This window comes from Parambassis ranga, chromosome 7, assembly GCF_900634625.1.
Source record: "Parambassis ranga chromosome 7, fParRan2.1, whole genome shotgun sequence".
In the NCBI taxonomy this organism is placed as follows: Eukaryota; Metazoa; Chordata; class Actinopteri; family Ambassidae; genus Parambassis; species Parambassis ranga.
This window is the reverse complement of record NC_041028.1, coordinates 7,738,394-7,761,543: the sequence shown is the minus strand read 5'-3', so window position 1 is coordinate 7,761,543 and position 23,150 is coordinate 7,738,394. Positions and strand designations below refer to the sequence as shown.

Genomic DNA, 23,150 nt, shown 5'->3' with positions numbered 1-23,150 from the left:
TCATCACTGCTTTCCTCTCTTAATCACTTAAAAGTGAATAAATTAAAAAGAAAAATCCAGTTTGTTTTCATAAAACAGCACAACACACCATAAGTACCTGTTTATACATGCACTGCATATCTTTAGTGCCTTATTGTATGCAACTGCCTCCCTTCCATCGCCAACAGTAAAGTCATCACGCCTGTCGCTCCCAGTCCTCGGTGCTGATGAATAATAGATGGTTGCAGTACAGTAAGAATCAGAGACAGAGCACTGATAGATGAGTGTTGCCTGCTGCCATTTGTTTTTTATATGAACGTTGCAGGTATATCCACACCAGTCTTTTCCTTTCAGCAACAATGGGCCTCCATCAGCATCCTGTGCATCTTTCATGTGCATATAGCCTTTCCCACCATGTAATTATTTTCCAGCCATCTCTATTCTCATCTCCTTCCATTACTCCACATCTTCAAAAAATAATAACATAAACATATATGTGTCACTGTTCATTTCAGTGCAGTAATGGTCAAATATTGGACTCTAGGCTCTAACTGAATTGCCACAAAGCCCTGCCAACTTAATGACATTTCATCACTGAAATATGCAACTTTCGAACGAATAACTAAGACATTTCTCCCCTTATAAAGAAAACAATGAATTTATAAACAGTAAAATGTATACTAGGCAGAATATAGACTTAAGGCAGAATCTCTTGTTTAACTGCCAATGGTGAGTGTATTTTCCCGCTCTATTACCATTGTGACATGGGTTTGTGACTATTGGTTACACTGGTTGGCATTCAGCAGTCTTTTTTTATACATGTTTTACTCCATATGTGGCTAGCTGTGGGTAACCACAACACTGCATGCATGCACTGAAGAGGCACTGCAGCAACACCCTACCATATGCAGAGAAAACTGAGGAGGGACTATTGATTTTGTGGAAAAGAGGAGCCTGATAACGGATGTGTGAATTTGTCATCCAGGGAGAGCCTCAGAGGGAAATGGCCAGTGCAATCATCAGCAGCGAGGAGCCTGTGGGGAGGCATTCACATACACATAAACACACGCATACACTTCTTTATAAAGACAGAAGAGGAGAGGAGCCATAAGACAAAGATACAAAGAAAACGAATTGGAAATTCACAACTAATGGGCCAAGGAGTAGCTGTGCCATTTGTTTCACACATACACTAACCCAAACTTCAACTAAAAACCTGGCAAATGGACCCACTGAGTCGGAGTAACAGCTGGTTCCTGCCTGTGTTTCAAAAAGGAGACGTCATACACAGCCATGTGGATGACAATCTGATCGTGATATACAGCCACACCTTACAATTACAGCCACAACAGGTGTCTGATAAAGACAGGAGTCATGCAAAATGAATCACTGTGTATTAACCACACGAGAATACTCTGACTGAATTCTCTTTGAGAAAAAAGAGACAGAAGAAAATAGTGACAGAAACACAGTCACTTGCAACACTATTTTATCAGGTCACTTCAGTAATTAAACACATGCAGCTGTGGTTACTACAGAGAATTAGAGTGTGAAAATGAGTGAAGAGAGAAAGACAGGGAGTGATAACGAAACAGACGGAGATACACTTTTTGGAGCAAATCTGGGATGAGGATCCAGTGAAAAATGGAGGAGATCTTAACACTCCACAACTCTAAGGCGGGAATCTCTGCTGCTGCAGCGCTGACTGTGTGCCTGTGTGCCTGTGTTATAATTATGTGCGCAATACATAATTCTCATTTATAGCCTAGGGTTACCAAGGAAACACAAACAGCCGAGCAGCAGATGACATGTTTAAAAATATGGCACCTAAAAAAAAAAAAAAGCGTTCACGCCTCATTTCGGTGTGTGTTTTTCACCATGCATGTTGGAATACACACAAAGTATATATATTCTGCACAGCAGTGTGTGTAAGTTAAGTGTTGTATGAATGTGAAAGGGGGTGGGGAGGAGACAGAAGGAGAGAGATGTGTTGAGAAAGGGGAGATAATAGGAGGGAGTGAAGGTGGCAGCGAGGGAGGGGCTGATGATGGGAGTGTGGATGGTTTCTATTTTTAGCCTGCATGTGTGATATATGCCAATAGGTGTTCAAACCACAGTGTATGAAAGACTTTGGCATGCTATGATACACCAGTTTAGTATATTTGCTCATTTGAAAGTCACCCATGAAATTCTAACTTTGTGTGGTATCATTAAATTGCATTTCTTTGTAGATAAAAATCACTGTAACTAATATAATTACAGCTCATTTTTCAGATGAGTGACTGAAGATAACTGTTGCCCCCAATATTTCTCTTGCCTGCCAGAAGGCAAAGGTGCCGAAAGCCTCTATAAAACCAAGCAAATTGAATGTGCAGAAATTAAATTGAGTGCACTATGAAAACAGAAGAAAGAAAAAAAAATCATATCATCGTGAAATCAAATCAGGATTATATCCATAAAGCCATTCAATCACTTGTTAATCCCAAAATGATTGGGCTTTGGAGGAGAAGATGAACAACTTCACATACACACACATCAGGGATGGATTAAGTAACATCAATCAATAGATTGTGAAGCAATATCAAAACATTCCAGTAGCAGATCCAAATTTCTCAAATGCTGTTCTACACACAATAAATCGGCTCAGAGGTAAGACAGTGATATGAGTGATAGCACACACACAGAGACAGTCAGATCTGCTGGGGCCAAATTACCACACAACAATAAATGTGACTTCCCATTCTGCGATACATCTTTGTTTGTAATGCAGCAGTGCTGGGGCCACAACCACTTATTGGATTATATGGCTATCACATCAATCACCCCATGCCTTGACTGGCCTCCACTTACTAAAGCATTTATCTGATGATCCTCTCATAAATGGCCTGATGAATTGCACCGTCCTCTGACTTGGGTCTAATCATAATTGTATCTGTCTCCAATGGAGACCGTCTCTTGTCCCTTTCTGTCTCTGTCTTTCTGAATTATTCTCTGGAGGGGGTCATACACAAACAACAAATCTGAGTATGACTGGCAGGGCCAGAAATATTGAGACAAGAGTGCTGTATCAGTCTGCACTGTAGCTAATCTATCACAGGAACTTTAATATTCAAGGCAGCAACAGGACATCAAGACCAACAGTCTGTAGCCACGCTAAAGTTAATGAGAGCCTCAGAGACAGTGGCAGTCTGAGCTTAAAGATAACATGTTCAGCAAGTGAAACATTTACCTGACCTGTGCTTGTCACACAAATGAGAAAATTCTCAGGTAAGTAAACTATTCACCAAATCACAAGAAAAAGAAGGACACCAATGTAATCTACCAGTGGTTCTGCCCCTGCTTCCCAACAACCTCTTGGGGAATGGCAGACAGTCACATTACAGTAGGTAGAGAAAAGTGTCGTCTGCATAACAAGAAAACTGAAAATCAATTGGCCTAAAAAAAACAGGGGTTGAAAATAATGAATATTAAAGGCTGCAACAAAGAACACAGGATTATGAAAGCTACTAAATTACATACCAATCCATCAAACAGTTTTAGCCATATTATTGTCTGGGTTAAAGTGGTACACCAAAAAAAAGCCTTCTGGTGTGGTTAAAAGTTGCACTATTTATATTTTAGTTCTGATGGTTCCAATCTGCATGTCAACACCCTCGGGTCTTGCTGGGCTCTGCCTGAGCTGCAGACTTGTAATCACTGCCAACTTGTTTTGTTCATCTATTTAGTCTCCACACCCGCAGGGGACACAAGGGGAGATTAAGGGGCAATCATGACCAGAAAAACTAAAAATAGCTGTAACCAAACCTTGGAGTACAACAATAACAGCTGCACTCTCAGAACAGCAAACACAGGTGAGTGGAAACACGGGACTGACAAGCTGTTTTATTTTATTTGGTTATGAGTTAAGTGTTGTAGACATTGTAAACGAAGAGGAAGGAAAGGGTTTTCTGTGAGGGAACACAAACATCATCTGATATTTTAGGACAAACACAGACTATTTTGATAGAGGGTGATGGCATGCAAACAATTTGAGTAGTAAGGCCAACACGCCTCTGCATACTGTATTGCCCCCCCCCCATACATAGTATCCTTACATACACACATGCAAGCAGTATACACAGGTATACTATACAAAAATGACACACAACACACATTTGAAACAATAAACCCTCAATAACAGCCATCTGTGAATTTCTAAAAACATTTGGCTAGGTTCTTGGTATCAGACTGTTTGTCCATGGGGCTTGGCACAAATCTGTTACCGTTTCCCAGCATGCCTTCTGTATAGAACACACATCAATGACCTCACGGCTGGAGACGGGAGCACAGGCCAAGTTCACGACTAAGAGGTGCTCCGCAGGGAAAGGAAAAACAAAGACAAGACGCACACACATATACACTTTTCAGTCACTGCTTGCTCTCCCTTAAAAACTTTAGTTTGCTCCCTGACCATCTTTCGTGCCTCTGCCTCAGTATTTTTCTCTCCTGATTTGACGGGTCAATGAACTGAACTCTTCAACATCAACTATTTGCTTCTCCACACTATTTTTCTGTCTTTGTGAAAACACAGGAGTGCATGGGTCAGACTCACCAATAATGAACAGCAATACAAAGACACATGACATCCAACATTTTTGCTCTAGCAATTTGGAAATACAGCAGAGGAGAAACAGCTATTCAAGAAGTGAAAGTTGAAATACAATACACAATCCAACCTCTTCCAATTATAGCAGCCCAGACCGTATCTGCATCTGTTTAAAAGTCACCACTCCCCTATGGTACAGCTAGAGCACAACACAAAGAAACACTGTCTGCCATGTCTGTTCTATCACTCAGTCCCTAAATTGTTCTTTTCTCTTGACAGTTTGTTTTGGAGTTCTTGGCTCGTACATGCATGCAATTTGTCACATTTTGCATGAATAGAGCAGAGATGCAGAGCGGAGAGTGTCCAGACTGGCCGTGTCTGGTCACAGCGTGCCCAGTTAAGGGGAACTATTGGAAAGCTGTTGCTCCACTTACAGCCACCTGCTGCCAGACTGGTCCACCTGGCCTTGGAACATTTATTACAGTCCACAGCACTTGACCACAACATCCATCACCAAAGGCTGATCTATATCAACCCATTAAGCTGGCGCTATCATCACCATCCAACACTGATTAGGCATATTGGTAATGGGAGAGGATAGGAACCTGGATTGCATAGATAAATAGATAGATCCCACAGGACAGCAGAGGAGTTTTAGTCATGCAGACAGCTCAGTTTGTAACAGCAGGATTGTGCAATAAATATACCTCTGGAATTTATGTTTATGTAAATACAATCACTAGACTGTTTTACTACTATTTCAAAACTGCACATAAAAAAATACAAAAGATTTCACCTAAATAAGATTTGTATTTCATCTACAACTGTCTCTGGATGCTTAACGGAAACTCAGAGACTGATGCCCAAGCAAGCAGTTAAGATGAAGAGTGGCTGGATGAACCATCTGTCCATCGCATTGATCTTCTACACATGTCTCACTGGAGTGGATCTATATGTATGTTTTTATATAAAACAAGCATAAACTACTGTTTTCTTAGTGTCTTTCTTTTACTAGCAGCAGTAACAAGACTTTTTCTACTTCACTGCAGCCACTTGCGCTGAACTATAGTTATCATGTTTTTGCAGTCCTGAAGCAACTGACTAATTTCACTGAACTCATTCTTTCCGTACTGAACTACAGAATAATGAATCTTCCTGTGATACAAACTATTGCAGTTTAAGGTTTCCATACACTGGGTATTATCTTTCCCTACTGTGTTATCAGCAGTGAGGCTCTTCATAAAGACACACAGTTAATTTTCATTCTACCAAAGTAGCAGTGGGAAATATCTATATTAACTTTATTGAAGAACAGACTCCACTGAGTGTTTTTTTTTCCCCACTCCCCATTACCATGAATACTCCCTGAAATGTGACAACCCTCTGTGAAACACGATTAGGCTGCACACCAGTTGTTTCTATATATTTGTGCCTTGCATTGAGGCGGAGATCAAACCAATGGGCTTTATTTGTACTTATGCTCCATGCTTTCCCTCTTCATCCATTGCTTTTGTAATATTAATAATGAACAGCAGATAATTTTCTCTTTCACCTCACGAACATGCTGGGAAGATGAAATTCCCCTGCTGTGCGTCTGCACATGCCCAGGGCTATTGAGCATCGAGCACAAACTCTGACAAATTAATTGTAATATAGCCTGGTTTGACTGGATGCCTGTGCACTGCAGCAATGCAGGTTCAAAGTGGAAGAGGGAGACAGAAAATTATAAAAGAGAAAGAGAGTGCAAGCTTTTCACGGACGGTCAGGCACTGCAACGCACAACTTGGTAAGAAAATATTCCACTTTTATAATAAAACTGTAGTCTAAAGAAGTTTTTAAAATGTGGATTCACAGCATTAACAGTACTTGGTGTGAGGAGAGAATGAGATGTAGACAGTGAGGTGAGTAAAAGAGATGCAGTGTGTTGGAGAGAAAAAAAGGGAAAGAGATAAGAGAGCAATAAAGCAAGATAGGACTTAAGATTACATGCGCAGTTGCATTTTTTAGTGTTTCCAAGCAAAATTAAATCTCGTCATTTATCTTTTATGAATGACATCCGAACCATGATTTATGGTGCAAAATTATTTGAAAAAGATAAAATGTAAAAAAAACAAACCAAAGCAAAAAAAAGTTAGATTAGGTCTTGTGTTTCTTTTGCAGATTAGATTCTCAATGAAACTGAGTATCCTGTAGCTATAAATTACTTTTGGGCCTAGTCAAAATGTTATGAACTCTCCCTCGTTCTCAGATTGCCTATCCGATGTGCGCTTAACAACATTCTATTTCTCCGATAAACACTGTTTATATTACACACTGCATCTGGACACCGAGGTTACGTCCTATACACCAAGCCTCTGCAGGGAAACAAAAACAATTTGCACACGCTGCACATGTTCAATTGTCCCCCATGTGTAAGATTGAAGTGTATTGTTCTTGTATTCAATACCAAGGTTACAGGCAATCTTCCCTTGAAAGCTTTCCTCGTGGTGCATTCGGCATGATTTGCCACCCACAGTAAACTGATAGTTTCTATGATTCCCTTTTCTTGCTTCTAAAATCTGTTTTGCATATCTGCCGAAAGCTGGATGAGCTTATGGGCTCTCTGTTTTGAGCAGGTCATTGATGTGGTGTTAATTTAATGCTAATAAGATTAAAACATAATGCAGATTGTCTCCTGTGAAATGATGCTGGTGAAAATCCTTTGAGGAGACTTCTTATTTAGCAGCAGTGGACCATGGCCTCGCTCCTCTCAGAGCACAGAGGTAGAAGACGGGTTACTCACAAGAGGGGTTTGGAAATTGAATTAATATTGCCACCAGTCAACCTTTGAAGGGAAAAAAGGCTTACTGAAAATCTATTAATGGTGTTAGTCCATGACTTGACTTTTATGCTCTTCCCAGTGCTTGGTGCTGTCAGATGGCACATGGAAGGATTAATCCCTCAGCATGAGTAATCCCCCAAAGACATCTGGATGAAAAAAAAGTTGATTCCTAGTTTTGTGAAGGACACATCCAGCGTCCATGTAGAGGCATGAGAAGGACAACACACAGAAGTCAAATACCATTTCAACCATTTACTGAGTAGTATAGTTTTTTTTTTATTAACAAACCCCACCCAAATCAAATGTCATCTTAACTGAAATCCTGACAGGGTGGAGGGGAGATGATAACCACACACACACAGACACACAAACACAGAGGCAGAGGGAATAGCTCCAGAGAGAAGCATTAATCCCCACAGATTTAGTGTAGCAGAACAATTGCTTTTGTCACCCTGGATAATCAGCACAGAACACTGTTTATGAATTACAGTACACTCAGAAAGATATAGACATACAGAGCATGTGGGAGAGAGAGCATATATGTTAGAGCACAAAAACATAAATAAATAAAAAATCAGAACAATGATGTCTACCTGTTCAAAAGCCTGGCCATGAATCTGGGAAGATTATTCAGAGTCATTCAGCGAGCGTTTATCACATTCTCTACAGGGAAATGAGAGGTGATTTATTTCTATAACTTGGCCTACATATATGGAGAACTATCACTTACATTCACTTCAGTCCCTATTATCCACTCAGTAATGAGCATGTCTACCCAGTGGACACAATAGTGTCTAATCCATAATTGTTTACATTCGATTGTTTGCTCACAGCTCACGCATAAATCAAGGGCCACTCCGATAAAAACGACAATAACAATGCTTTACAAAGTGATGGCGCAATCATCCTCTTAAATCAGCCTTTATTTATGCAATGCAGTGAAATCAAACCCAGGAGGAGTTACAATTTATACCACTTTAGAGCCAGCGCATGTACTTTAATGCTCGTTAAGTACTTTTTTTTTTGAATAAAAACACAATCCACATTAACAATGGAATTGAACATTTTTGTTATTTTTGTAACAGGTTCAATGGACTCTGGTGAGTAATCAGCACCATGTTTGTAATCCTAAAGTAAAGCTCCTGCTCAAACTGTACAAGTAAATCGCAGGAGCTAAAAGTTTGCAGCTCACGAATTATGTTCTTACACTACGCAGCCCGATGCTCTGATGCAACCTGACTGCTCACACTGTACGTCCATACACGTCACGTCAGACTCTTGTATCGAACTGCAATGTAAAAAGAAGAACCCTTGTGAATTTGTGCCATTTTCACCTGAGAATTTGAGACTGCTCACCAAAGAGAAACATGCTTCCTTTGTAATTCCTGCCATTCTGTGCAAAATTTACATTATATTAAATCTAAATTTATTACACTGCTTCACCATGCTGCTTCGTCCTGCTACTCTGCCATGCTACTCTGTCTTGCTTACTTGCTACTACACTTCACTGCACTGCTTCAACAGTACGATACCCTCACGAGGGGTGACCAGGATTTCAAACAGGTTTGATCTTCTGAGCTAATCATGAGGTGTTAATCGCTTCTTGTTACCTCATGTATACTACACGATGCACGACACACTGTTAAGCTGAAACTCAGACCAATCCCCAAATTCATTTCACGAGTGAAAAATCATCTCAAAATGGGCCAAAAATTGCACAGTGCAAACCAGCCTTAAGGCAGATGCCATGTCATCATCTTGATTTGACATTGTAACCTTTATCAATTAGCAGTAAAAGAAAAAATACAGCTGTGGCTGAGATGCTGAGGCACAGGCTGTTTTTAACTCATCGATCACTCCTCACCTTGTCACCTTTGTCTAAAATGTGCCCCTAAATACCGATAGTCCATCTGGGACACAGCAGTGCATAGCTTGAAGATAAGCAAGATGGGCTGTCATTGGAGTTATTTCATGAATCTTGTGATAATCCAGCTGGCTTACAATGTAAACAAAACAACAGAAACTGTGTTACCACCAATTAGAAAAATGTCAAGATGGAACAAGGCCATCACTCATGTGTCATGAACAAAATGTCTAAACATTGCTGGAAACAGTTGGAGGGGTTTCACAGGTAGATATGGGCAAAGACCTTCAGCTGTCCTGGATACCTCTAAACACCCTGGAAACTGATAATCACGACTCACTTTCATGCTCCTCACTCAGAGCCTGCTGCTAATTGAAGGGGAGAGGGCACAAGTGTAGTAGGTTTGGAAGGACTATGGCTGAAGGCAAGCAGCTGTGACACACGGTGAAAGGCAGACAGACAGGGAGGGGGAGGATTTCTATAATAAAATGTTCACACGTCTGATGTACAGTTTTCCTGCTGCAACACCTTTCAACACCTTGAGCATCACTCCAATCACTTTTGCTCAGTTAGTCAAGATTACGTTAGTGAGGACACTGTGTCCTATGATCGGACTGCATTTGCATGCATGGCACGTCAATGATGATAAGAGGATGGCAAAGCAAAGTAAATGCTTGAAATACCTTGCTGAAAGACCCTCCCTGTAAATTACCCTTCACAGTCACATTGGCCCTGCCCACCCCCCAACCCCCTCCATCTTTGTTGACAGGTGGCCAGGTAAATGCATTTTTACAAAAGCTTTGAGAGGCTTAGTGCTCAATATAGCTTTTCAAAAAATGGGCAACTATCCAGAACTCTTCATGAAAAGATGATAAAATATATACCAACAACAAGACACAGGAGTCTGAATGAAGATACAGCAGGGCTGAAAAGAGTTGGGATGACAGACCAGGGTGTAATGTTGGACCTCAAAAACAAAAACACAAGCAGCAGGTTCCAACTCAACTAGTGAGTCAATTTCTTGTTTTATCCATAGAGTCTAGTCTCATTTACTTAGAGTGCACAGATCTGTTTGCAGCAGTCTTTGCTGCTTAACACGAGAAATGTCAATCTTGCCAGCAGTGTGTCAATGACAAAGCAAGTATGACAGTCCATCAGTTCAGTATTTTAGTTTGGGCAGAAATATCTCAACATCTTTTAGAATGATTGACTCAATTTTCAAGGCCTGCAAAGGATGAATGGCTGCAGTGATCTACACATTTTCATCAAGCATTATCATCATCAGGACAGCTATTGCAACCACTGTTACCTTGACCTTTGGCCATCAATTTTTAAATTATTAGGTGTTCGGACTGATGGTGTTCGGTTGAGTTTTCTTGATTTAAGCCACTGCAGCCTAAGCCATCACAGTATGTATGCTACAGCCATGGCACATGATGGTGTATAAACTGAAACGACCCCTCAGGGTTAATGTAAACACACAGTTTAGATTTGCAATCTGTTCTCCTGTGCTCTGTTGCATCACAGTACACACAGTGTCCCCGTCGGTAATTGAGGCAATTGTAAGTTACATTTACTGGCTTGAGTGGAAACATGAATATACTGTGAGTTATTGCAGTGTACTTAGAGACCACAGACCTGGAAAATTACTTTTGATTTTTCTGCCTTTATAACAAGCCCAGTGTAGTCAACTTTCAACAGCTATACTAGGTGTGGAAGCACATAATTACTTTAGCAAGGTACACTGATTTTCAGAACAGAACATATGACACATATGAAAATATGCCTTCACAGTTTGACATAAACACAACAGTGAAGCCATGCAGGCACAGCTTGATGGATACACATCATTTCAGGGGGAAATAAGAGCAGAAAATAGGTGGTGGTGGCCAAAGAGAAACAAGAACTATAGGTCTGTGGTTCTGTAGCCCTGTCAGGCTGTAAATGCCGATGATAAAAGATTTAACATACGCTGGTACATTAAAGATAAAGGTTACACATATGTGAACAAATTTACAGATATAATTTTAATGATTTTGTTAAAATATTGTGCGTGTGCAATGTGCAATTAATGCCTGCACTAAAACAAAATTTTCATCCAAGCAAACACAATGAGAGCCAAACCCAGGGGACCAGGGTGAAAAAGGTGAAAATGGACTGACATTTCTGTCCAACATCTTTGCTTTTGCTTTTTCTGTACTGGTAAGGACGGGTCAGAGGGCTGCTGCCACCAAGTTTCAGTCAGATCAGAGTGGTTTTGTTTGTGGAACAGTTCGAAATAAAAGTCAAATTAGCAGTAAGTGCATGATATACAGTAGATCTACAGTATGTACAGGTGTCTATGCTACAGATGTACTACAAACATGATAGATTGTTGTCATAATAAACAGAGTTTTAGGTACTATGAACCTACTATACAGATGGATATCTGCATTGAGTGTAGGTGGAAACTATGACATATAGTGCATACAGCGAGTGAAGTAGAAGAACTAGTGCAACATTCAGTACATAGTCAGGTTAAGGTGGTGTAATGGGGTGTGGTGAAGGGTGAGGGTGTTAGTGGGGGGGCTGAGTTCAGAACATAGACAGCCCTGGGGAAGAAGCTGTTCCTCAGCCTGCTGATCCTGGTCTTGAGGCTCCTGAAGCGCCTGCCAGATGGCAAGAGTGCAAACAGTCCATGAGCAGGGTGGAAGGAGACCTTGAGAATGCTGCGAGCCTGACGCAGACAGCAATTCCTCTGGACGTCCTCAAGGGCTGGAAGTGGAGTCCCTGTGATGTGCTGAGCGGTTTTCACCACCCACTGTAGCACTTCCTTTTCCGCATCCGAGCAGTTCCCAAACCAGACTGTGACACAGCTGGTCAGAATATGCTCAACAGCACATGGGTAAACGTTCACCAGGATGGCTGAAGTCAGTTGGTGTTTTTTCAGTGTTCTCAGGATAAAGAGGCACTGGTGAGCCTTCTTCAAAAGGCTGGAGGTGTTGGTGGTCCAGGCAAGGTCCTCTGAGATGTGGGTCCCCAGGAACTTGAAGCTAGAAACACGTTCAACCGCCCTCATGCTGTGTATGCATGCGTGCCTCCTCTCTCCCTCCTGAAGTTCACAATGAGCCCCTTTTGTCTTGGCTGTTGTTAAGGAGCAGTTTGTTGTCTGCACACTATGTGGCCAGGTGCTGTACCTCCTCCCTGTAGGCCCATCTCATCATTGTTGCTGATGAGGCCAATCACTGTGGTGTCATCAGCAAATTTGATGATGGAATTGGATCCATATGCAGGCCTACAGTTATGGGTGAAGAGGGAATAGAGGAATGGGCTCAGCACACAGCACTGCAAATACAGCGCAACCAGGAGAAACACCATCAAGCAAATACTGAAATGCTGTGGTACAAATGACAATGGTCCCAATAGTATATAGAGATTTTTTGACTACCATAGAATAGAATTGGGTCTCAGGCCCATAAAGCTTTTTTATGTCAGGCATTACAGGTATCAAATAAAAACTACAAATTTGTAGATAGACACAGCAAAAATGTGTCTATTCAGTGGTACGGTGAGCTACATAGTAACAGGAGAAAAGGAGCTCTGTTAAATTGATTGATTCAATACATTGAATATGAGAAACAGATACACATATTCTGATTGATTCTTAGTTATGACGTTCCAAAGCACAAACCAAAAAAGCTTGACAATAGATTCTGATGGAGAATGCCAGCTGGGAAGTCCCCTTTCATGCTTTTGTTTGTGTGCGTGCGTGCGTGCGTGCGTGCGTGCTTACATGCATGTCCAACGAGTTATTTCAATATTAAGTGAGTTCAAAGACAGGTCAGTGTTGTATAGGAATCATTTTAAGGGTCATGGTCATGTAGATGTCTCTGAAGCTTTTTGATACACTCACTATTTCCACTCTACAGCCACAAACCTACTAAACCTTAAACACAACCACACACACGCATGCATGCACACACACATGCACACACCAATTTTATTATGACTTTATGTTATGTGCAATATTGGGTTCCACTCACCATGAAATATTTCAATCCCCGGGATAATAAAATGAAGTTACAAAGCCTTTCTGGTCCCTTAAATGTTTTTTAAAGTTTGCAGAATTGGTTGGATTCCTGCCAGATGCCTGTATTGGCTGTTTGTTGCACAAAAAAAACAAAAATCAAATGTGAGAGAAATTCGACTGTGCAAACCCTTAGACCTCTTAGGAAAGCCAGAAATTGAAACCACTAAATCTTCTACTCAATTGATCCATATGTTCCCATGATATACATCCTCCATCACTTAATTTTGTCCTGTTGCTTCAAAACAGACACAAGAATAAATCATTCACACTCCCAAATCCCAGCAGTGTATGCATGTCTTGCTCTAATGATCTCCTGACATTATGCAAACTCCAGGTCAGTTATTGACCTTAGATAAAATAAAGTTCTAAATACATCTGCACTGAAATCATCACAGACAAATTACTTCCTTAACTGTTCTCATAAATCCAAGATAAAGGGTCACTGACATCAGAACTAGGTGCCATCTTTTAGTCATACTCTCATCACCCATTCTAATTAGCAGCACTAACAATGGCTGCCACATTTCTCGCTGCTGCCCAAATCAATACTCGCTCATCTGCATTGATCATCATTTTGCACAAGCTGTTGGCTCTGAAATAAATGCTCTATAAATCAGAGCTGGGAGACAATGGCTCCTGGAAAAGACTGTAGAAACACATGGATCATTTAAAACAAGCACAGTCAGCTACACACACCCTTATTTACTGGCACATGTGAACAAAAGGAACGTCATGGAACTGTAAATGGCACATATATCCACTATGTACACACAAACCCTCTGCATCACAGCAACAATGATGTACATGAGAGGTCTTGTGTGGTTGTCTGGGAGACAGGGAGCATTGCATTGATCCTTGAGGCACAATGATTAAAGGGAGCTGGTGTTTGATAAGGATTTTAATCACACTCGGGCATAGCTATGCTAATGATAACTACACAACACTCAAGTTCTTATCTATACTTCAGCAATGGAACAGCCTAATAAGTCCACATGATGGCACGCTGTACCAGCTGATATATTTTGTTATTCGACATACTGAGACCAAAATTTTTTAATACTAGAACTAGAATCTAGAAATACTACAAAAATGCTCAAGTACATGTTTTGCTATTATTAGGGGCTGGACTGTGAGACAGTAGAGTAAAATGTTTTGTTTGCACAATGTTTAGAGGTGCCCATGATGCAACAATCACAATAAATCATTCAGGGTGTAATATTCCAAGAGGGCAACCGGACATCTTTTTGGTTATTGATGATATTTTTCCTCTCATTCAGTTCTGGTGGGGAGTTTCAGACATTTATTTGAAGCCATTTCTGGTTGGTTACTCAGCCAAAACTCAACATGAAACCTGAAATGCCTAGTTGTTAAGTTTCCATTTTGTGTAAGCAGCACATACATAATGTTATGTCGTAATTTATAATTATACACAACAAATAGACTGTCAGTTACAGGAATGAATACATACATTGCTGAACTAGTTGGAGATGCCAGCAGCCATTCTGACTCAATGTGTTTTTTTTACGAGCTTTCAATATGAGGCATGTTGAAGGTGGGTGTGCCAAATAGCAGTCAGCCTGTACACATAGCACTTTTCAGCTTATTTCTCTGCTGCCTTGCTCACTTTGTACAGTCCATAGTGGTGGTTATTGTCTGGTTAGACTTCACAACTGTCTTTCATTTCTTGTAGCCAAATCATAACATAATATAGTAACCTACGGGTCAACCAAAAATGTCAAAAGTTTGAATATCTTTTTTTTCTTCCATTTAAAAAACGTAGAGATGTTCAATACCAATTTTTTCAGACCGAGTACTGATACAGATACCATTAAGACTTCTGATGTGTATATGTAACCTTCTCACTCTGCAGGTCTGCTCCCAGCCGACACTGCTCCAAACGACTCTGCATTGTGATTAGTCGGGATGGGGACTTGGGTATGGGAGAGAAAGAGAGAGTGGACTCGGGTTCTGTGATTGCAGCTGAGACAGGTCTTTCACTGTGCTTTATTAGCTGCTCCACACACAGTCCTTTCAGAAGAACAGAACTTCTAAAAGCAACTACTTCTGGGCAACAATCATGTCCCAGAAGACACAACATGCACAGCATATGAGCTGTCATTCCAGCCAAAATAACTGTGCCACTGTGCCACCTACTAGCAAACTGGAAGCAGGCTATACATATATATATATATATATATGTATATCTCAATAATATCTAATGACCATTTTTAAAGCTACAAGACACATTATTACTAGAACCCTGCCTGGACCTACCCGCGCCTCAACTTCATACATTACAGGGCAGGCCAGGTAAATTTCATGTTTCCTGAATTACTCACCAAATTGAAATTGAAGTTGACAACAATAGTAACATAAATACTATTAGATATTTCTCAATGCTCATCTAGATTAAAGCAGCAACCAACTGAAGTTTTTCCTTTAATAGCCTATAGGCGTCAGGCATTGCGCATAGAGGAGGAGCAGGTGGATCAGCTGTCAGTGTGTGTGCATGCACATATGCATGTCTGTCTGTCTGTGTGTGTTAAGCAGAGTTGAATAAACGGAACAATAGTTGTATTTTTAAAAAGCATTTTGAAAAACACAGGGCAATGGACTGTGTATAGGACGCACTGGCCTGTTTCTTGTGTCATCAAGAATGTAAGCTACTGAACTAAAGAGCCGTTCACTCTCTACACTTCACCGTGGTGTCACACCGCGGCAGTTCTCTGGTGAGGAGTGCTACTCCACTTAATGTTTTTGCCATGAGAATCGGTGTCTGGTATCGGCAGCCTTCAATGACCACCGATACTTTAAAATAAGGCAGGTATCTGCCCAGTATCAATACCTGGTACTGGTACTCATCCATCCCTTAAAAAATGTTTACCTAAAAATTTAAGTTCCCACATTTCTCTGACACCTTGAACCCTATTTTTACTCAGACTTATGGCAAAAACAATTTGGGCCAAGCTCCAGAGAGTAAAAAAAAATCTCTTGGCAGATTTTCACACACCCCATTCATCTGATTTACTGCCTGAAAAATAAGCAATTTAAAAAGGAAAATATTACAGTTAAATTAATTATTAAATGTGTGTGATGTTATCGGTGTGGGGAAAATGAGTTTCTCAAGTGGTGCAGTAAAGTAAAAAAAGTTTGATAAGATATAGGTAGGAGAGTACCTTACTCTTATGTGACTGAATTAGCATATTTCAGTATCATTGTGAAGGAAAAATAAACATAATATAACTGACTGTGATCGGAAGTCAAAAAAAAATGACAAAATGAACTACTCTTGGTTTCATGAAACATTACATACACAAAAAAGTCATCATTACAAAGCTCCTCAAATATTTTTATTTTATTATTATTATATTTTTTTAAGTAAAGTAGTCAGGATGGACAGGCTGATGTTTTAACGGCTGCTACTTTTCTCTCACAACCACTTTCTGTCTCCTCCCATTGATAATACGGGTTCAACCAAATATGACAAATGCTCCAAGTTATTATCACACAAAGGTCAAAATCAATTCGTTTAACAACCTCAAAAACAAAATCCCCACAGGTCCTATTGCCTAAATATCTCTGATTTAGCTAAAGCCTCCCCGCTGCCTGCCTGACTCATTTGCACGATTTGAGGTAAGCTTTTTAGCCCTCACTGCAGAGAGACTCCAAGGATGGCAGTTGGTGGCTTTAAAACACTCACTTGGATGATTTGTTTGTCCAGTTGGTGATAAGGGGTAGGTAACAGCCTTTTGGTTCCACTTTAGAAAATTCTCTTTCTATTAAGGTAACTGTTTTGCACTAATTAACAACAAATAAAATAAACAGATGCCTCGTGTTAATTTTGTCTACTCTCAGTCTCCATTCCCATTTTCTTCTGACATAGAAGTATAATTAAAAAAACCTTTCATTTCTGAAAAAAGTGGAGCTGTGTTCCAAAAAGCTACTTACCAGGTATTTCATTGGCTATTGTTGACAGGGGGAATTATGGATTCTGACTGTGGCTGGATTATAAACAAAACACTCAAAAAGCCACAGCAGGCAAGGCTGCATACTGAGTGACACAGGTAAGGTACGCTTGTGGCTATGTGGCATAGTGCTAATGCACATATGCAATAGAACCGAAACAGGCGGACTTACTGCAGGTATATGCACACCAACTGAAGTGAAAACACAGACAAATGCTTAAAGCTCACAAGTCAGCAACAAATTAAATATGAGAGTGCAGATGATATGAGTGTCTCGGTGAGGAGAACAAAGAAAAAGATACTCAAGAGCACAACTATAGGCCCTAAGGCACCTAGACAGAGACAAGAAGTCAAGGATTACATCATCTGTGGGAACTGGCTGTCGTTCTGCAAAGATGAGTGTACATTTCTGCAGAGCAGGCGAGATATTTTCTACCGATTTCAACACAGTTTAGTGCAGAAAAGAACAAAACTAAATATGATTCATATATTGGCTGACCCTATGAAAAACTCCTGACACACACATGCTAAGATAATACTTCCCAGTATTTGTCTTTATGCCCAAATGCATAAATATAAAACAGTCTATGGTTAGTGTGTTTATGATGTAAACTGTGAGCAGAGAGCAGAATGTCAGGCAGGTTTACATTAGTCAGCAGATGCAGTGGGCCACATCATTAGTCACTCTGACACCCACTTCTGGCCCCTGCTTTATTGATGAGGCCAAGCTCAACAACTACCCCCCTCTTAACACACACACACACTCCAATCCTACTGTAAAAGCAACAGGAGTATCTCTAGCATCTCAGGTAGGAAGAGAGACAGGCATAGTGCGAGAGTGTGGGCCCTACATGACGAGCAGAGCAGAGAATGTCAAGAGTATTTTGCAGAACAAACAACTGATCTAGAATCAAATGTCTGCACAACACCAGATCTTCTGGGCAGGTTGTGAATGGCACGGTACAATGACAGGGTGCCAAGTGTGTCACAGCAATGAGCTCAGAGCCATTTATGGCCTCCATGACTCTGACATTTAGCAGGATGCAGCAATTTGTCAGCCTTTCAGTCTGACTCACACATCCACAACAGGGGACAGTCATAAAACACATTACCATTAGGCCTAATAGTGCCGCATCATATAACTTTGTGTGTGTGCTCTGTAAAATTAATGGTGGATGTGTGGTTCCCCTCACTGCCATAAAATTAGTGGTGTAAAGACGTGATGACATAAAAATGAAGAAATACCGGTTAGCAGACAAAACAAATCGACATAACAAAAAGCTCCACATGTTCCTGTCGTAAAGCTCAATCAAAGCCAATTCATGACTGTGTGAAATGGAACAATATAACAACAGCCCTGGGCTCCAGGTTAATCAGGCATTCGGTGATTAATGGAACATATGTATGCCTTTTAAAATTGCATTTTAATAATAAAAATTATCACTGCTCATTATCCACAAATTATTGAATCAGTGGTTCAAAAAGGCCCTTCAAGGCTAGCAACTATTAACACAGAAAGAGTGAGTTAAGGAGGAGGAGGAGGACTCACGTCATGCAAAGCCACTGTTTCAGTTCATTCAGAAAGTGCCTTGCTGCTAACCACAGGGCAACTTAGAGAGGGAAGCAATGGTGTAATCTGTTTCTCCATTTGTAATGTTTTGTTTCACTAAGATGCTTTCAACTTTCCATTTCTCTCTCTCTCCCTCTCTCGTTCCTTCTTATCAGTGATGTATAAAGGGCGAGCGATGGCACAGTCATTACTGAGAGAAAGAACATCTTGATGGCTGCTCTTCCCCCAAAAGAATACCGTCAGTGAAAAACACACTGGGCACTGTCTGCTGAAAAGTGCCCTTTTCTCTGTAGTTTCCTATCATTATGCATAAAGTTTGTAAAAGATATTAAGGAAAGCAGGACACCGACTTCTGAAACAGCTGTAGGTTTTGGGGCCACAAAGTCAGACACACATATCAAGTCAAATCATAATCAAACATTTTCTTACACACAAATGCTGCAAATACACACGCTAACAAATTCACACACACACACACGCACAACGCTCACAACCAGATAAAAGAGGTGTCTGCTGTGCTCTTACCCGAGTGTTGTCATAGTAACGATGGTGTACCAGAAGGAGGCTGGGATGCTGGTGAATTTGCTGGAGCTTGAACCCTTCTCTGCGTAGAACATGACAGTAGCAAAGATAATTATGGCCATAGTGAGGGAGAAGAGCAGGAAGCCCAGCTCCGAGGCACAGCTCTTCAGTGTGTAACCAAGGATGCGCAGGCCCTGCGAGTGACGGGAGAACTTAAAGATGCGGAACACGCGGAAAACACGGAGTGTCACAAAAGCGCCACTCACATCCTCATTGTCAGTCATCACCAGTCCGATGTAGTAGGGTAAGATGGCCACCACGTCAATGATGCTCATGACAGATCTCATGAATCGGTAGCGGCTGGGCGCAGCAAACAAGCGCATCAGGTACTCCACAGTAAAGATCATGACACAGGCCGTGTCCATGCAGAAAAAGGCCACAGTGTAGCGCTCGCCACATGGCACTTCCTTCTGATTGGGGGCTGAGCCACAGGGCACCGTCTCAACCACGTTGGTGATGACAGAGACAGCAATGAAGAAGCCAGTTACGTAGTAGAAGACAAGGGCCATGGTGGAAGTGTGAGGGTTCTCGAAAGCCCGCCACATGGTCTCCCTGAAGGTCATGTTGGGCAGCTTAGCATCCTTGTTGTCCTCCTGGTCATCCATCAGACGCTCTGCGTTCTCCCTCTTCCTGTCCTTGTACTCTTCATAGCAGCAGTCACCGATGATCTCCGGGACAATACCAAAGAAAGCTAGCTCCTCGTCATATGAGGAGATGCACTCATAGCGAGGATAGTGAAGCTTGCCTGTGCGGTAGAAGTTGAGCACGCTTCGGAACACGTCAGGGTCCCGGTCGAAGAAGTACTCTTTGGTTTCCTCATTGTAGAAGAACTCCTTCTCAGAGCTGCCCAGCAGTGTGTCTGGGTAGCGGTCCAGTGTGTTCCTCCAAGTCTGGAAGCGTCGTCCGCTGACGTTTAGAATGATAAGCTCATCTTGCCTCTTGTTCTTGTCAGTGGGGGCCACTGGCATGGGCAAATTGGCCACGGGCATCCAGCCGATGGCTGCTGCCCGAGCAAAGGGAAGCCATGCCGCTACTCCCGCCGCCATGCTGTGTCCGGCTTGGGGCGTAGGGGAGAACAAGTCCAGCACCTTCACAACCAGCTTGACTTCAGCTCATTCACCATCTGAAATGGGAAGAGAGGGAGGGAGTCTGTAAAGATAGGTGTGCTGTTATGATCGTGACAGGGAAGAAGAGTAAGATCAGTCAATGAAAAGATGGAGAAAAGAGGATCTACTTGAATGATAAGGAAAAGAGTCATTGAAGAAAAAGACAAAATACAACTGCTGGCTGCTGAGATAACAAAAAAGTATCAATAATGGAAATGAAATCTATCTGTACACTTAGCTGAGAAACTTTTATGCACACATTATTCGATACAGCAAGTGTCGATGTGATTACAGGCCATACTGCTTCTCCAATAAGCATCACCTTCCTTAAAATTACTTCAAGGCTATCTCTCCCTGTTCCTGTCTATTAAGTTACTGATAAGAAGCATCCTTCTCAGAAGCACACGTCACTGCATCTCACAGGTCTAAAAAACTGACAAGCAAGGCAGCAAATACAACCGCATTCAAAAGTGCTCATACTCTTAAAAAGTCACTGGTTGTCTCAATGGTCCCTTTATTCGGGATACAGGCGATTCAAAAACCTGTTGAGTTCCAAGTGGAAACCAGCAGGTGCATGTTTATTTTAAATCAAGAGTAACGAAGACTATTCGGATCAAATTCCCAAATAAATTTAGAAGTGTCCCCGATTCTAAAAGCAGCATTTTGAGTCACTGTAAAAGACAAACCCGAACACACACCAAGCTGGAGCGACTGCCTCTAATTTACCGAACAGGTTTGTGTCGTGATCGATAAGACAACTCACCGATTCCAAATTCTCCATCCAAAGAAACGCGACCTTCTTTCACAGCAGTTTAGTTACAAGTCGTCGGTTTGGTTTCTGGAAGCGTGTCTGAGAAAAAAAAAACACAACACCGTGAAAGAAGTTATTTAGCGAAGAGGAGAAGCACGGCAGACAGACGCTACAGCCGAGGTGGAGGCGAAAAAGTACCGGCGACGGACGTACCACAGCTGCTTACATTCAGTTCCCATTATGTGGAGGGAGAAATGATGAGAGGTCTCCGCCGTGAGGACCGTCTTACCTTGGCTTTTCGGGATGAGTGGTGGGAAGAGACGGATGAGGGGGAGGGGGACGAGGAGGAGGAAGAGGAGGAGGAGCGCTCTCTCTCTCTCTCTCTCTCTCTCTCTCTTTCTCTCCCCCTCTCTCTCTGCGCAGGGCGCATTGCGAATTAAAACTGCATTTCTGGGAACTCAGGACCATGAGCAGGAAAAAACTATGTTTTACGCATTATCCAACTGTTATACTTTAGTGATCTGTTGAGCCAAAATTCTGTTATCAGTCAGAACTCTTCCCAGCAGCAGGGGCGTAGCTAAGAGTTCAAAGGGCCCCTGAAAGAAGATCACCTTTGTCTTAAAGCTACAACAACTGTTTTCTTTCTGCTAGGGGACAAAAACAATCTGTTTATATAGACTAATTTAAGAAGTGAGGAGTATTATATGAATGTAAAGCACGTTTAAAATATGTCTGTCGAAACACACAATATCCACCCTATTCAACAATCCAACAAATATAAGACAGTATATTTGTTGGCCCTGGTTTTTCTGGATCGGGCTGATCCATGAAGATCTTTACTATAAAGAACTACAGAAACATATAGTAACAGATAAATGACTCTCTGCAGAAACACTATAGCAGATATATTAATGTGACCACGAGCTTCAGCAAACCAAAGACTGTTTATTCTACTAGTCAGAAAGCTACAATTTAAAGGACATAAAGTATATTTTCTCTGTATCTCATCCGTCTGCAGAGTTACAGGATATCTCAGGCCTCGATGCCTTCTGTTTGCATTCTTTTCTGGGGGCCTGGGTGTCTACAGCGTCTGGTAATCATCACCACATGTAACTTTACTCATGAAAGCAAAGACAAACAAAGGAGCTTCAGTGGAAAAGCTCTCAGAGCAATCAATGTCTGCCCTGAAAACAAGCAGGTGCAGGACATACAGTGAGCACATTTCTCTGAACTATAACACTCTGGCTTGCTCAGCTTGTTCTATTACACCAAGCAGTACAGAGAAGCTGGTGTAGAGTCTATCCTTTAAGCAGAGCTGGGTTAGTTAAGATTCTGACCGACATTGGGGAGTCAATCCTCTTTGACTTTTGCAGCGACTGAAATGTGTCAGTCAAGCCTGTGATTTGAACAACATGCTAACATATTAGCTCTCATAAATATATAGAAATACAGTATATATTGATGCATATTCACACTCAAGACAATGTTAATGTCCATAGATTAGTCAATGCTTTGCTGAACAATATGCAGACCTAATTGAGTCAACAGGGATCCCATACTGCTGATAGTCCACCAGAATATCAATACTAAGTCAGGGGTCACAGCTCGCATGCAGACTGCAGCACATCTGCTTATCTCATTATGGCAATGGATATACATGGCATGAAAAATTAATAATTCTGCACACACAACCCTGTATATTACTCACCATAAAGTCACCCTGTGAATTTTATAGACCCTTGTTTGAAGATGACAAATTGCCAGTGATCATTATTTAGACACAGCTCTACACACGGTCATGTGTGTTTATGTCTCTGTGTCCTTGTATTGCTCTCTTTAGGAGCTCCTTTTCTTGACT

The 23,150-nt window shown here is 41.4% G+C and overlaps 1 protein-coding gene across 3 annotated transcripts in view; it reads right to left on the bottom strand.

The window, feature by feature from the left end:
* kcnd3 (potassium voltage-gated channel, Shal-related subfamily, member 3) overlaps positions 1–21,612 on the bottom strand; it is an 80,743-nt gene extending 59,131 nt beyond the window's left edge. Inside the window, exons 1-3 of one of the 3 annotated variants that reach the window (XM_028410915.1) lie at positions 21,506–21,612; positions 21,305–21,391; positions 19,379–20,558 (exon numbers count right to left, since the gene is read on the bottom strand). In XM_028410915.1, coding sequence (XP_028266716.1) covers positions 19,379–20,481 — 1,103 coding nt within the window. In that variant the 5' untranslated portion in view covers positions 20,482–20,558; positions 21,305–21,391; positions 21,506–21,612. The remainder of the gene's footprint in view (positions 1–19,378; positions 20,559–21,304; positions 21,392–21,505) is intronic. The other 2 variants (XM_028410916.1, XM_028410917.1) reach the window with 2 other exon arrangements.
* Positions 21,613–23,150: the final 1,538 nt, after the last annotated feature.